The following is a 16,213-nucleotide window of genomic DNA, read 5'->3' as shown; positions in this document are numbered from 1 at the left end:
TTAAATTCAAACATTTAAATGGTGGCCGCCATTAAAAACTTGGGTGTATTCAAACAAATGAAAACAATTATGATACATATGTTAGGCTATATAGTGAGTATACAGTATTTTTTGTTACAGTGTTTTCTGAGTATTTTTCTAATGAGTTTATGGTCACCGGATAAAGTTAAAGTAAATGTCTGATGTAAATGTGAAGTTGTGCGACATTGTTTACAAGCTGTTTACGGCTAAAACACTGATTAAGCGAATACATGAGAAAATATATGGATTGTAAAAGTTTTTTGTAAATATTTAGTCATGTTTATTTTGTGCTGAAGCAGGCATTAATGTGGAAGAGATGATAAGTCCATGTGCGCCTTACGCCGCCGTTTTTGTTGGAATCGCTATAGCTATCTGCCACTCCATATTAAACAGCACCAAAAAAATGGCATTTATTGTTTGGACAGATGGACAGAATTTGAAATCCGACTGTTTCAAATTAAAAATACCAAAGCAGAATGCTTAATTGGTTGGGTAGTGCGCTTAAATCAATGTTCTGTTCAGTAACTGAAAACAGGCTGCACTAATCGATTTCTGGGATTTAAGAATTGATATTGTTCCATAAAAATTAAGATATCTATATTTTGTTTTACCCAGCCCTAGTAATCATGACTTAATTTCCTTGTGATTTTGACAGTTATACCCATCAGTTATATTTAGTTACAATGTACACTACAAAAATGGCCAGTTTCGGAATGGAGTAAAAATGGCCATGAAAGAATTTCAATCTATTTAAAAAGCTGAATAAGCCGGTCAACCCTGATGCAACATTATCCCTTACATAATCATATGGTTAATCTTACCCTGGTCTGGCATTTTCAGCAGGAGCTCAAGCGATGGCTTTACCACTCCTTCCATGGACACATCGATCTTCCAGAATATGGTCATGGAGGTCCTAAGAAAACATACAGCCATTGGCTCTTTCTGTATTTCATGCATGTAATCTGAAGAGATGAGTCATGGTCACCAGTAAAAGATACAGCAACTTGTAGTCGCTTGACACTATATATGTGTTTCATGTGCCATCAACAGTTGACAAACGGCAGAAGTTACAGGCTGCAATTTCCATTTGGCTTTCCTAGCTGATGCAACTTACCCGGGCAGTTGAGGACTCCTTATAATCATGAGCTCAGATCTGCATCCCTCTGGAAGGCTGACCACGTCTGGGTACTTCTCCTGCCAAACAAACCGCCTGTTTATTAAAGGAATCAAAATCTCAACAGATTCCATCCGACCCACGGCAACCTGGTTCCAAAACAGTGGCCGATAACTAAACACATACAAACTAAATATGTGTAGAAATTTTACATTTTAAATGATTGCGTAATTGTAAGTGGAAATACACTTTTTGCTTCCTTAACAAGGCAAGAATACACTGAATTCAGTCTGAGACTGCACTGGGAATAAATCACTCAAAAATTTGGTAACACTTTAGAATAAGGTTCCATTAGTTAATGTTAGTTAACTACTTTAGTTAACATGAACTAAGCAAGAACAATCCTTCTACAGCATTTATAAGTCTTAGTTCATGTTAATTTCAACATTTACTAATGCATTATTTAAATCAAAAGTTGTGCTTGTTAACATTAGTTAATGCACTGTGAATTACCATGAACTAACAATGAATAACTGTATTTTCATTAACTAACATTAACGAAGATGAATAAATACAGTAATAAATGTATTATTCATTGTTTGTTCATGTTAATTAATACATTAACTAACATTAACTAATGGAACCTTATTCTAAAGTGTTACCAAAATTTTTTATAATTTATTCCTCCTCATGTTATTTCAAATGGTTTGACTTTCTTTCTTGTAACACAAAATGTGAATTTTTAAAGAATGTCCAGGCAAGAACATAATGAAATATTCAAGTACAGTCAAAGTGAATGAGAACTATGGTTTCAGTTTCCAAAATAACCATAAAAGTCTCAAAAAATTGGTACATAATTTGACAAATTGCTTTTGTTCCTATTTTGTAAATTGCTTTGGATAAATATCGCCTGCTAAAAGCATGAACGTTAATGTCAATTCAAAGAGTCTTCTGGAGTCATATGATATTTTATGTAAGAAACAGACCCCCAAAATAAAATTTTCTTTGTTCATTTTATCACTGTAATGAGCTTTTTACTGTTGTGACTGAATCATTGAGACAATAACTTGAACCGGTTCAACCTAATCAACCATTCAGACCAGTTTTGTAAACCAGATTCAATTATATTGAAAAAGAATCTGGAATATTCCAGAGAAATACACCGACTTTTACAACATCTGTATTTTTAGGTGAACTATCCCTTTAATATATCAAGTGTTTTTTAATAATTAGTGAACTGAAGACATTTAATAGTCTTACCTTCAGGACTTCGAACCACAGAAGAGAAGATTGAATACACAGAACCATTTCATGCTGACGGTAAATAATAAAATAAAAGAAGAGAAATGTTTCCATCTCTCTGTCTTTGGTAGAAACCACTAAATACAGTTAGAAATTAAACCCTTACTTACCCTGTCCCTTAATTACATATTAAAACATGTAATAACACTCTGTATGTGTTTTAATAAGTAATTAAGACATCTAATTAAACCACTCTTAAAATTAACTCCTCATTTGTCTGCATTTCAACTAGCCAATTAAAATCATATAATAATAATTCACACCATGTTCACACAATCAACAAAGGGGTGCGTTTCCCAAAACCATAATTGCAAAGTTAGCAACTTTGTTGGTTGCAATGCAATTTCCTATTTCCAACCAAGTTGCTAACAGGGAAGCAACTATGGTTTTGGGAAACGCACCCCAGCACGACCGTCATAAATGCCTTGAACAAATTCATCAGACTTTTCCATTGGACATCAAAGCTTTCCAGTTTTTTTTCCCAATCCCCACATTACATAGCTGGGAAACGTTGTCAGTTACACCATTATCTTGATGCTCCCTTTGGTAAACACAAAGACTTTCTCTAACAAGTATCTCGAAACCTGTCTGAATTTGTGTTTGTGATGTTTTCTTACGTTCCAGTGAAGAATAAACACTGTTATGTTCTTAAAGCGAGTCATTTTTGCAAATGTTTATTTTTACACCTACACATTGGTTCTGGTCAGTCGATGAGTTATGTAATTAATATTTAGTCACAATGAGTGTATTCTTTCCAGTTTGTTCTTTGAATCTATTCAGCAAACAAGCATTTTTCAAGACTCTTGACCAATCATAAATAACGTAAATAACTTCATAGAGCTTCTGTCTACTTGTTAACCCAAAACGTTCAACAATTGTTTAAAAGACAGCACTCTTTTTGGTAAATGTGACACTGGCCTGACCAAAGGCTTTCTTGAACTAAGCCATTAATTTAGCATCCTTTACACGACCTAACCATTATTTGAACTCTATACCTCCATTGTTTGATCCTGGAACGACATGTTATACTCCCCACGGATCCCTGTCAACAGTTATTATAAACCAGACAGGACAACCAGAGTCTCTGGGCTTGTCCAGAAGCCAATACTGTCTGGATGTGAGGGATCGTCTACAAACTTGAGCCGAGAAATCAGAAAAGATGCAATTTTGGGACTCAAGAGGACATTTTCAGAAACACAGGAGTTAAATGTTCAACCCTTGCTTCCAGCACACCACGTGTTGCACCGATTAAAGCATTGTTTCATTTACACCAAGGTTTGTTAACAGCGGATGACCTGGAACTGACTTGTTAATCGAAATGCCTCGAGGGCGATACTGAGGTACCCTGCTAAAAGGAAAGAAACACAAAACCGCTGACTACACACATGCCACTGCTGAGTACTTAAGCTCTCTGGCACAACTTGAGATCTTCCATTATGTGAAAAGTTCCATAAGAAAATATATACTGAACCAGATGCTGAAGCAAACCGACATCACCGCAGTGGAAAGAGATGTCTAAACGCAACAAAAAAAACACAGTCCAGTCTTTTGACAGACATTATCACGGTGCTAGACTTGTGTGAAAGAGCCTCAAACTACATCTCAAATGGCCCGTGACATTATACAGAACATTCTAACCAATGGAATTCATCAGTGGAAACAGTGATTTTTTTAAAGACATCCTTAATAAAACATCCTCTGGTGAGTTTATACAAGAAAAGAACGCCCACAACTAAACAGAACTAGAAGAACGTCCTATTCTCATAACTGAAGATGTGCGCAACATAAAGTTGAGGTAGAACCCTTTTACTTCCATGATGCAACAGCATATTCAAAGAAGTTTGTAGGGAGGGACTTGATGTCGAAAAGTGGTTTCTGTAGGACAGGTAGTTTGGAAGAATGGGACTGAATTTGGGATTGACTTCTTGGCGTCAAGTAAAGTCATTTCTGAGGTTGGAGCAAGTTTATTTTGATGAAAAACACTGAAGATTGTCTTTTTCCTTTGGATTCATGTACACCAATGAATCATGCACAATTAAGACCAGGAGCGTGTATAAAGAAAGTTCACACACGGCAGTTCAAACAGTGAACAGTCGCAGCTGTTCATTCCAGCTGGTTGAGTCACTGAGCTCCGCTCATTACCTGACGGAAAGTCAAAACATCCTATGGTGCTGAAACATCTTACATCATTCATTTCACAGTACAGTTAAACTCTCGTTTGATCTATGTCTCATAAAACTCATCTATTTACAGTTCTGTCACTAAGGACAGACGAGGACTAGGCTGTAAAATCATTTGTATATTCAGAATGATCCCACATACACAGTACAACTCTTAGGTTACTTACACTACTAATCTTTGGGATGGGATGTTGCAAGGAGTTGTGTAAGAGTGATATCAGCTTCAATCTAAGGCTGGATGTGTTAGCAATTTAGCATCTCAAGGTAACAAATCTGGAGGTTGTTTTATTCTGAAAGCTCTGGAAAATGTCTCAAACTCATCTGCTAGTTTGTCAGTTCTTGACTGAAAAAAAAAGGATGCAGTCATTTCTGCTTATTGAAGACTGTGGAGTTTCATTAAAGGTACATACAAAAATGTCAAACTGTTAAGAGCATGAAGAGCATTTGAACTACATTTTACCATTGCAAACATCTAATAGTTTAATTCAAAACTAGGTTAAATTAAATCGGCTGATTAGCCAAATCTTCAGCCATCATCTTCACGATGATTGGCCTATAAACCACACAAATGTGTTTAAAAGACATTTGTCTACAGCAATGAATCAAATCTTCTAGTCACAACAGCGTTTTTACTGTATAAACTTGCATTATCTTTGTCAAAAGGTCTTGAATATAAAATGTTATTGTGATAAATTACTAAAATAACAATGGTGCATCTGTTGTGAGTTTAACAGTAAAAATACACCAAGTAGTCCAGAACATATTCCTCACTGTTTACCAAATAAATCTTATATTCATGAATCTTATTATACAACAGTTAGGTCACGCAAAGCATGATTTGCTTCCTTTGGAAATATTTTCTTTGGCAGAGAAAGATATACAAACTAATTGGCCATATTCTGTTTAAAACGCAAGTTGGTTGGATATCAGCTTCTTGTCTGAATCACAGCCATATAGCTGATGTTCATCTTTATCAAATATTATAGAGATACTAAATGCATTTACATATTCTTCGAGAGTTTGGTTTCTTTCGAGTCATTATGAGAAGAATGGACAATAGATGTGATTTTACCTGAGAGCATACCAATCTAATTATAGCATGCAACTGCTTGACCAAAACCCCCTTTGTGTATAAAACCCAAAGACGAGAAAGATGAGATCTTTCTTCTTGGCTCAACATGCCCAACCTCTGAAATGGGAGATGGGGCCGTCTTATTGGCCAGTAGGGGGTTGACTTGAAAACCCATCCAGAAAAGCTAAAAAACCAGTCCAGACGTATTGATCAGCGTATTGAAGCTACAATGTGTGCATTTACAGCCCAATTTCTGCACTTACACCATGTTTTTAACAGTCAGTAATGACAAGCCAGATGCCACCTCTTTGTTTGAGTACAGTAGACCTAGCCTAGTAATTAGGTCGAACAAAATCACCAAGTTTTCGTCTCTTGTCACAACCCTCATTTGGCTGAAACGTTCTGAGACAGAACGGGAGAAGTTCTGCCCGAGCGAGTCCCAACTAAACGTCTGTTCTGACATTTATCAGCATTCTTGCTGCGGACATGCACACACACATCTTGCGCTGCTGGCAAATCCCACAGTTTTTCGGGAAAGAGCGGAAATATCTGGCCCCACAAAACTGCCTGAAACCGTGGTAACGTACAAACGACTCTCTCCTCACCCTCAGTAATGTAGTAAAAGTTGTAGTTGGGTTTATAGATTAAAACTTCTCATTGCATGCAGTTTGGAACTTCTCCGCTAAACATTGAGACGTTTGCAGCTGGAGTGATGATAAATGATTTTTCGGAAATAGGTCGGTCTCATCGCTGAAGCACTGGCATACAGCTGCAGGACTGTAAAAGTGATTATTGCTTTACTGTACCTGGTTTTCATTACGGTGTTGAGAGAGGGACCCCATATTATGCACACCCTCTAGGATATTTTTACTCACAGAAGTATATTTCAGTCCTCTCTTTCTCGCTCTAAGCTGTAAGTTTTATAGATTCTTTCCATCTGAGCCTGGTCATCCTAAAGAGCTTAATCTAAAGGGTTTTTTTTGCTCCATCCATCTCACCGCAGCTCTGATTTAATGCTAACCGTATGATTTTGCCTGAGGGTCAGAGTGACGTTTGTAGACGCCCCCTGTGCACAAATCAGCTTTGCTCAGCTGTTGATTTTATTCTCTATTCCCATTACTGTAAGTCGGGGAAATCTGTGTTGTCATCTTTTCCTTGTTTGGCTTTTCTTCTACAATATATTTAAGCTTCGTGATGAAAGTAACTGATCTGTACATGTAAAAATCAGTGGCGTGTAAACTACATTTCTTTGAAACAGAAGGCATGTGATCATCAAAGATAATGTATGCCCTGATACATTTTCAAATAAAATACAGCGTAAAAGTAACAGACACTCTTTACGCTACGTCCAAAACTTTAATTTCTGAATTACATTTAAATTATTACTTTTAGTCTTGAACTGACTAAAACAATTCACTGAAATAATCAGATTCGAACGGTTTGGAAATTAATACCACGTTTTGAAAACAACAAAGAATTTCAATTAAATGTAAACAAAGTAATGACCATTCCACTATTAATTTAAATGTAACAATTTGTTCAAAATTCTGAAGTTTACATTTAAAAAAATTAATTTAAACTAATAACAATACCAATACCAATCCACCAGGGTTTAAAGCTTTGAACAAAGTGTAAAAAATGTGTTACTATTTGGTTAATAATTGAAATTTACATTTAAAATAATAACCATTTCATTACCACTCCACTAAAAGCTTAATATTTACATTTATTAATTATCTGACGCTTTTATCCAAAGCGACTTACAATTGGTATATATATGTCAGAGGTCGCACGCCTCTGGAGCAACTAGGGGTTAAGTGTCTTATCCACTGCGCCAACACCACCCCTTAAATTTAAACTTATATATTGTTTGCAATTCGGAAATTGCTACCAGGTTTAAAGTTTTGGAAACAGCATAAAGAGTTTCCATTACTATTCTGCAGATTTAATTGAAATGATCCAGGTTAATGAATAACTGATTAATTGAACCAAAAACCATCTCTTTCAGACATTTGACCGATTACAAGTCAAGAACCAATGCATTTGAGTCTGCATAGGCTTTTAATGATGATTTTCATGGTTGCTTCAACATCCAAAAACTTTTTCAGCCAAGTCTTGCAAATTATATTAAAGTTGTTTTATGAGGTGAATTGTTGCTGCAAAAAACGGAACAGTTTGAATAAAAATCCTATAAACACTATTACTAAACTTGAAAAATCATAATGAATAGCAATATGTGCGCACATGACTTTATTGGAATGTTTTCGATAATTTAATATGGCACAACGGAATCACTGACGTTCAGTTATACAAACTTTTCTAAAGATCATATTTGCGTAATGTGTTGTAGTCGCCAACACTATAACCTGAGAGTATGAGTGTTACTGAAAGCAAGTCTGTTTATTCTAAAATGTGTGATATGATAGTTACATTTGAACATAATACTTAAAACTCCTGCAGTCCACTAAACAACACCCATCACACACAGAAACAACAGTTTTACTCTTTAATCTAACAGAAAAGGTGTTAAAGGCTACTATTCCTTCAAAGCTATCTGGCTCTCCAGGGTCAAGCTGTTAAACGCCGTATCACCTGTGATGCCAAAACTTATCATTATGGAAATGTGTCAGTATACATTCACAGAGCTATACTGTCCCACAGGTTTCAGTCAGCCATGAGACTCTTCACTCTTCACGAGTCTGACCTTCAGCCTTGCAAAACATCAGAGACGTCCCTTGGTGCAAGATAGAGGAGGAGGTGATGGAGCAAAACGAGCAAGAAAACAGACATCTAATACTGCCTTGCAGCAGAAAGCAATGGACAATATAGATCTATTTTTATTGAGTCGTCCAAGAATACAAAGGAGCCAAAGCCAAACTATGAAGCGACTGCAGGTCAGTGTTATGATCCTTTGAGACAGTAGTTTGTCAATCTATTAACTAATCGTAAATTACTATTTCTACAAGTTGAACAAAGACCAACTGATGACTGTCCAAACTGAGTTATTTAAACATAAAACTCAACATAAAAAGTCCATTGTTTGTATATATTGAAATCAAAGTAATTTGCCTTATTATACATTATATATTGCAACCCTAACAGTACTGAGCTCCAACATTTTGCTCTGTTCATAACCATATGGCTTTTACAGAAGTCACAAATCTGACTCTAATACAAACACTATACCTACTTCTACTTGACACTTTTAGTCATGCTTTTTTTTGCACAGACCTTCAGATAAAAACTAAATTCCATGGCATGTGTTCAAGAGAAACAACAGAGGGTATGCTATGCTGGTCTTTCCTATTTTCAGTGGGCTCTAAGCAGGAGAAATATGGCCATCATCTGAACAAATGGTGAAGTATTGATATATGATTATTAGGGCTGTCAAATGATTAAAATTTTTAATCAAATTAATCAGAATTTTCAGTGGATTAATCATGATTAATCACTATTTGCAACTACACCTGAATCCTAACCATTTTTTTTCTGAAATGCATACCAAAAGATAAATAACAGGACACAGATACATAATTTTCATGTATTGTTTCATCCTGTGGTTCTTTTTTTCTGAATTTCAAAAGTTTAACATTTACTTAGATAAAATTTACCTGAGCACTATATCAAACCATGCCATTTAACTACAGATAGTGTAAGAGTTTTAGGTGAACCAGTGGTTAAATATAGCCACATATCTATGAAATTATGGATAGAGAAACTCGAAAGAATGAACTCAGAAACAAAAACATGCACCACAATCACATAAGCAGCACTCTGGGCACTCTTGTTTTTGGGAGGTGTTCATTTGCTCTGCCACAATACTTTAGGATCGATATTTTCACGTTCTGAAGGCTTCAAGTGCCAGTAAAACCAAGTAAAAATGCATATGCTTTTCCAAACAACTGTAATTTTCGCTGCATTGCATGTAGGTGTTCTGCGCATGCGCAGTGTGAAACACAGGACGCTATAACACAGTGATCCTCAAATCTGGCTCGCGAGATCCACTTTCCTGCGAAGTTTAGCTCTAACCCTAATCAAACATGCATGAGTTTGCTAATCAGTGTCTTTAGGATCATTAGTAAATCACAGGCAGGTGTGTTTAATTGGAGTCTGCGCTAAACTCTGCAGGAAACTCGCGAGCCAGATTTGAGGATCACTGCTATAACAGGAAGAAGAAGCTCCAGCGTATCAACTACCAAAGTCGTCTCTGTTTATCGAGCTTGGCATGAATGTATTTGAGAGTAAATGGGGTAAAACCTTAAGCTTCTTCGGTGTTTTCGTCGCGGCGCTCGCCGCTGTTTTTTACTATCTTGAGAATTCAGAGATCGACGAGACTTTCCTAACCTGAATAATTTGTCACACTGCGCATGCGTGAAATGCGTTAAAAAATTTGACGTAATTAACGACAAACAACTAATTAACGCCGTTAACACGCTATTTTTGACAGCCCTAATTATTATATATAGTTACTTAAAAATGACCTCAATCAATGAATCAATGAAATCTATTGTAAGCAAAGAGTATTTTGCATACAAAATACAGATTTTTAAATACAGTAGATGTTGTGAATGCATGTCCAAAAGTCAAAGTATACATTAAGAGTCTTCAAAATTGGCCTATAGCTTATTATCACAGCGGTTAGTTTATTTGATATACTGCATGACCATTCTGCCCAAGGTGGTCCTTAACACTTACCACATGATTGGCAAGATGTGAACGTGTGAACCTGCAATTCCCAAAAAACACAAACATCCGCTTGAACCACAGCCAAAACACAGATGGTACCGCTAACTTTCACTGGTAAACAACACAACGTTCGTGTAGAATTAACGTCAGTAACAGATTTGTAATTCTTACAAATTAAAAGCTGAAGAAGTGTGAGTAAAAAACAGCACATAAAAACACTTTTTCCCAGTAGACCAGTAGTGTATTACTAGCATGTGTACACCATTGACTATGACGATCTCTTTAAATGAGAACATGTGGAAAACAGTGTTGGGATAAACTGGTCTAAATAGTCATTTTACAGCCAGATTATCTGCATTGGATGACAACATTCAACAGCCAGGCGGTCATTAACAGGCATTAGTTTCCCAAATAGTCTAACAGCCCTGTCAATGCAAAATGCGGCCTCTGTTTTCAATCAGTACTGCCATTTTTTATTACTTAAAAAATAACAAATCAAATCAACATGATAAAATTGAAAGCCTTGAGACATTTCAAGACGTTGCGGGAGAACCAACAAATCCTAAACAATTAATTATTTTGAATTTATGATTCTTTGTAATGATTTTATGGACCCACTTTATATTAAGTGGCCTTAACTACTATGTACTTACATTTTAATTAATAATTTAGTACAATGTACTTATTGTGTGCATACATGTTTTTACATTGTACTTATATATATATATATAAAACAAAACTACATGTAATTACATCTGTATTTAATTTCTGTAATTACATTTATAATTACACTGTTGACCCATACTTTACACCTTAACCCACCCTTAAACTTACCCATACCTCCAACCCTCTCCCTAACCTTACCCCTATCACACCTCAATAGCAGCAAAAGTGTTTTACAATACAATATGAACACAATAAGTACAGTGTACTTATTTTTTATGTAAGTACATAGTAGTTAAGGCCACCTAATATAAAGTGGAACCTTTTTTTTCTGTTGAACACAAAAGAAGATAGATAATATGTTATATATATATGTTATATGCATAATTTTGGGTGATCTATTCCTTTAATTTAGCACTGATTTGCATGAGTAAGCAGAAATCGATTGAAGTAAAGCAAATTTCATGTTACTGAAAGCTTACATTTGGATCAGATTTCTAACATTTTCTGTCTTGTTTGTGTAATTATTCCAGGAAAAACAGAGCACTGTGTATTTCGAGGTATCACCATGTACGATAAAACCGTGTGGTCGCCAAAGCCATGCGTTAATGAGCCTGTGTTCCAGTGGTGAGGTGGTCTGCGACCGAATACTGTGTCCAGTCCTGCATTGCCAACTCATATTTCAGCCAATCAGAGAGTGCTGCCCAATTTGCATTGACCCAGGTTTGGAAAAACAAGTGAAGCAACAAAAATGCATGGAATAAGAACTGCCAATACATTTCATATACTAATTGTGATGTTTGATCTCCCCTTGTCTTATAAACGCACAATCATCACAGTCTCAGCTACCGATGCCCCCGAGTTTTCTGGTGACCCTGCCGCTCCCAACATTCTCGAAAATCCCTATACCAAAACATCACAAAGCCAGAGAGATAAGACAGATTAAAAAAGGATGAAGAGGAATGGATTTTTGAAGAAAGGAGTAGAAGGATGGAAGAACACCGGAGGGCTGAGGAGGACAGGATTTGTAGGCTGGAGATGGAGCAAAAAGAGACGATGAGAGCTTTAGAAGAAGCAGCCAAATGTGCCCAGGAAGGACTCTGTGGAGACGAGGCCACTAAAGACGAGGACATGGTTTGGTTGAGGGGGGGACATTTTCCAAATGCCACCAGTGTCTCCAACGAGAGCAGCAGATTAGAGCTGAAGATCTTTGCCCGAACCCGATGGGACCCGATGGGACCCGTCGGGACCCGACGGGTTCGGTCGGGTTCGGGCTTAATTTCTATCATCTTACGCGTGCTCGGGCCGGGCTCGGGCCGGGCTCGGGCTTGCGCTCCGGTTTGCGAGGTAAACGAGCGGTCATGTGATGCGTTTCGATTAGCGCGAGAAAGATGCGAAAATGAATGCTGAGCAGGTGTAACGGAGGCTTGCCTCTGGTGATTACGTTTTGGTTGCACCAGCAACTAAAGCAAAGTCTGAAGTGTGGAAAAGTTTTGACCATGTTTATAATGAGAATAATGAGTGAATAATGATGACGCACCATCAGTGAGCGCAGGAACGTGATGAAGACATCTACAGTGGATTAAATCATTTTCCTCCACATAAACATGTAGACCTACCCTAATCTCTGTGAGTAAAGGTTTTTCAAATGATAACTAAATATTCATTGAGTCTTAAATGCATAATGTTGACAGAGTATTTACGCTAATGCTGGCATTATTCTTTTATTAAATAAAGCAAATCCGGCGGAGCCTTTATCTTAATTTCGTTATTGCCAAACACCCATCTTAATTTAAAATTTATCTTAATTTAATTTTTTTTAAAGACTCGTTTTTATTGGTGCACTGGTCTATTTATAGGTTAAATGAGCCTATGTCTAGAATGCTGAGATGTTACGATGTCACAGAGGACTTATTTTATTTCTTTATTCCAACTTCCAAGTGGTCTAGTCTACGTTAGTTATGAGTAAATTATGTTAAAACATTAATAAATGACTCATTGTTGACAAAAGGCAAAAGAGCTGTGTGCGTGCGCACATTTGAATAATGTCGGGCTGTAAACGGGTTCGGGCTTTAAAAAGCTGTCAATCAAAATGTACTTGTCGGGCTCGGGTCCTGTCGGGCCTAACTTTTAAGGCCCGATTACAGCTCTACAGCAGATCCTACTTTACTCTTTGCTCTCCAAGAGCCAACCGGGTGAGGAGGACCATGAACTGGGCGAAGAAGAACCAGAAGTAGTTGAGGAGGAATCTGAGATGGTTACTACATTGCTGCCTCCAGGTTGTTCGATCTCTGACGTCACTGTCACCTGTGAATACGCTAAACTGACGGGTATACCTCCACTGTCCATCCCTGAGCTCAAATCCTTCAGCCTCCAGGGTGAGGAAGGCCACATCCCCGCATAACCCCATTACAGGTCGTAAAGAGATACAGGTGCTGCAATGGAACTTAGAACTTTTAACTAAGACACATGCAAGAAATTAAGTCTAAATCAGTATATACGCCTGTATTTACACAGTCCACATCCATGTATACAGATCCCAGTCAGGCTGATTTTGATAACCTGTCATGCATTATGAAACTACAGGCAATGAAATCAAAACCATTCCTGCTGGAGCATTCAATGGCATTCCCAACTTAGAGTGGCTAGACTTGGGGAAAAATAAGATTGTGTCATCTGGCATAGACCAACAAGCACTTAAAGTAAGTTAAAAATACAAGTTTACCACATACTGCAAATAACGAACACATAAACACCCTTTTAGAAACATTGTGAGCACCCAAATGATCCAACTGCAATTCACGGTTTGGAAGTTTTTTTTTTTTTAAATGCCACAAATTTGGCCCAATACTGAATGGCTGTGCTGCAAAAAATGGTGCAAATACTGTACATGTTCATGCCATTAAGTTGCATCAGACTTCGTGTGAAGAGATCTTATAGAAATCTTGACATGATCTGCAAGACTGCTGAACAAGGCTGTAAAGAAATCTCGCATCATGTTGTTGTAATTTTTAAAAGTCTGCTGTATGTACATAGACACATAACAGAAAGTATAAATAATCTGACTGTTGACATGAAATTGACCCATTCTTAATGTACAATTAAACTGACATGTACACGGGGTTTCATTTACACAGGTTTTTTTCTCGTGCAACATTCGGGCAATTGAGATTAAGTACTTTTCCACTGCTGCCCTTCGGTTCAGAAATTCATATGAATTACTTCATGTCTTCCAGCTGAACTTTAGGTGAATTAGAGAAGCAAATGTTTCTTCCATAACAGTTTAAAGCCATATCAAAACAGTACCATCCGCAACCCTAACAGTACTGAGCTTCAACATTTTGCTCTGTTCATAACCATATGGCTTTTACAGAAGTCACAAATCCAACTCAATAATACAAACACTATACCTACTTCTACTTGACACTTTTAGTAATGCTTTTTCAAAGTGGAAAACTTTAATTTAAGGTTTCAAAAACATATTGTAGGTGACCTTTATTTTTCGCACCTTAAGATCAATGACGTGATTTTTATGTAACTTTCTTTTAAGGGTCTTAAATTCCTGTCTCGCCTGTACATGGACGGAAACCTTCTGGAACAAATTCCCTCTGAGCTCCCATCAACACTGCAGGAGCTCAAGATAAATGAGAACAATCTAAAAGAAATCGGGGAAAACAGCTTTGAAGGTAAAACAGTTACAGAAATTGCTATGTATGAAAGGTTAAATGCTGACATTTAATCAGCTAATATTAGCATGAAATGTTCCTTACCTAATTTTGTACCATGAAAACACAATATTTTCAAAAATTGCTTCATAATTCCTGGAAGGTCTCGGCAATCTGGTTATTTTGGAAATGGAGGGGAACTTACCACAGGTCTTTAAGCCCCTCAAACATCTGACTTACCTTCGGCTAGGCAGAAACCATTTCCATTTCATTCCTTAGGGTCTACCTGCATCTCTACTGGTGAGTTTCAAAACAGAGGACTATTTCTAGAGTTAAGGAACATCCTGTCAAACAATCTTATTCATTTAACTGCATACAAGTTTGTGGGCTATAAACCAGAACTGGTTTGCTTTTACAGTACCTGTGGGAAACCAGTGGCACTTGAACAGCAATTATGGCAAACCAAAATTTGAAGCTGCTTCAAATTAAATCAAAAGTAACAACTGCTTCTGTTTATTTTATTCAATGAAGCAAACTCTACAATATCTCTTTGATATTTAGGAGTTGTACCTTGAAAACAACCTGATTGAAGACATCTCTGACACGGCATCACAAACGTCAACACCGTTGTGTTAAGATATAATAAATTAGATGAGTCAAGTATTGGACCTTTAACGTGGATTGATCTCAGGTGTGTGTCCCCAACAAGTTTAACAACGAAACCAATGTTAAGGCAAATATTGCTCTCATTTGTTTTATAAAATGCCTATTTTGCATTAAAAGAATTATGAAATTTGGTTCCAAATTATGTTGATGTTCAGCAAATATGTTTTTGCACTCAAAGATTGCATGCTAAAGGGGCGAACTGAAAATTTGAAGAACTAAAAAGTGGTACGTTTTCTGAGTGAAAACGTTACATTTCCTACAACTTAACATCAACAAAATAAGGTACACTGATTTTGTCATAATTTCCTGTGGCACAATGTTCTATTACCTTTACACAAATTACATTTGTTTTAATTTTAAGGTTTATCTTTTATAAAAAAAAAAGAACTTACAGTATGGTAAGAACTTAATTCAAGTTAATCAGTATTGGCTAATAAATGCAATTGTTTGTGCTATCAGACTTTGTCCTGTTATTAAAAAAAATAATAATAATATAGACTGGTTATATCCTGTCAATCAAAATGCATCTAAATTCAAGCTGTGTGTGAAGAAAAGGTCTCCTGTGGAATTACTTTTAAAGGGGGTCATATGACGTTGCTAAAAAGAACATTATTTTGTGTATTTCGTGCAATGCATTGTGTTTATGTGGTTTAAGATAAAAAAAAAAAAAAATCCACATAATGTACGTTATTGTTTCTCCTTTATTTCTCCGCCTTTCTGTATAACATAAGATTTTTTTTTTTACAAAGCTCATCATTCTGAAAAGCGAGGTGTGCTCTGATTGGTCAGCTATACAGTGCGTTGTGATTGGCCGAATGCCTCAAGCGTGTGACGGAAATGTTAC

The 16,213-nt window shown here is 36.6% G+C and overlaps 1 protein-coding gene across 4 annotated transcripts in view; it reads right to left on the bottom strand.

Annotated features, from left to right (window-relative positions):
• Positions 1–16,213, bottom strand: part of cenpp (centromere protein P) — a 67,955-nt gene that overhangs the window by 908 nt on the left and 50,834 nt on the right. For all 4 annotated transcript variants that reach the window (XM_052538972.1, XM_052538973.1, XM_052538974.1 and 1 more), the window contains exons 7-8: positions 1,136–1,215; positions 843–934 (exon numbers count right to left, since the gene is read on the bottom strand). In XM_052538972.1, coding sequence (XP_052394932.1) covers positions 843–934; positions 1,136–1,215 — 172 coding nt within the window. The remainder of the gene's footprint in view (positions 1–842; positions 935–1,135; positions 1,216–16,213) is intronic.

This window comes from Carassius gibelio, chromosome A22 (genome assembly GCF_023724105.1).
Source record: "Carassius gibelio isolate Cgi1373 ecotype wild population from Czech Republic chromosome A22, carGib1.2-hapl.c, whole genome shotgun sequence".
NCBI lineage: Eukaryota > Metazoa > Chordata > Actinopteri > Cypriniformes > Cyprinidae > Carassius > Carassius gibelio.
Note: the sequence above shows the minus strand (reverse complement) of the source record. Positions and strands in the feature narration are given on the sequence as shown.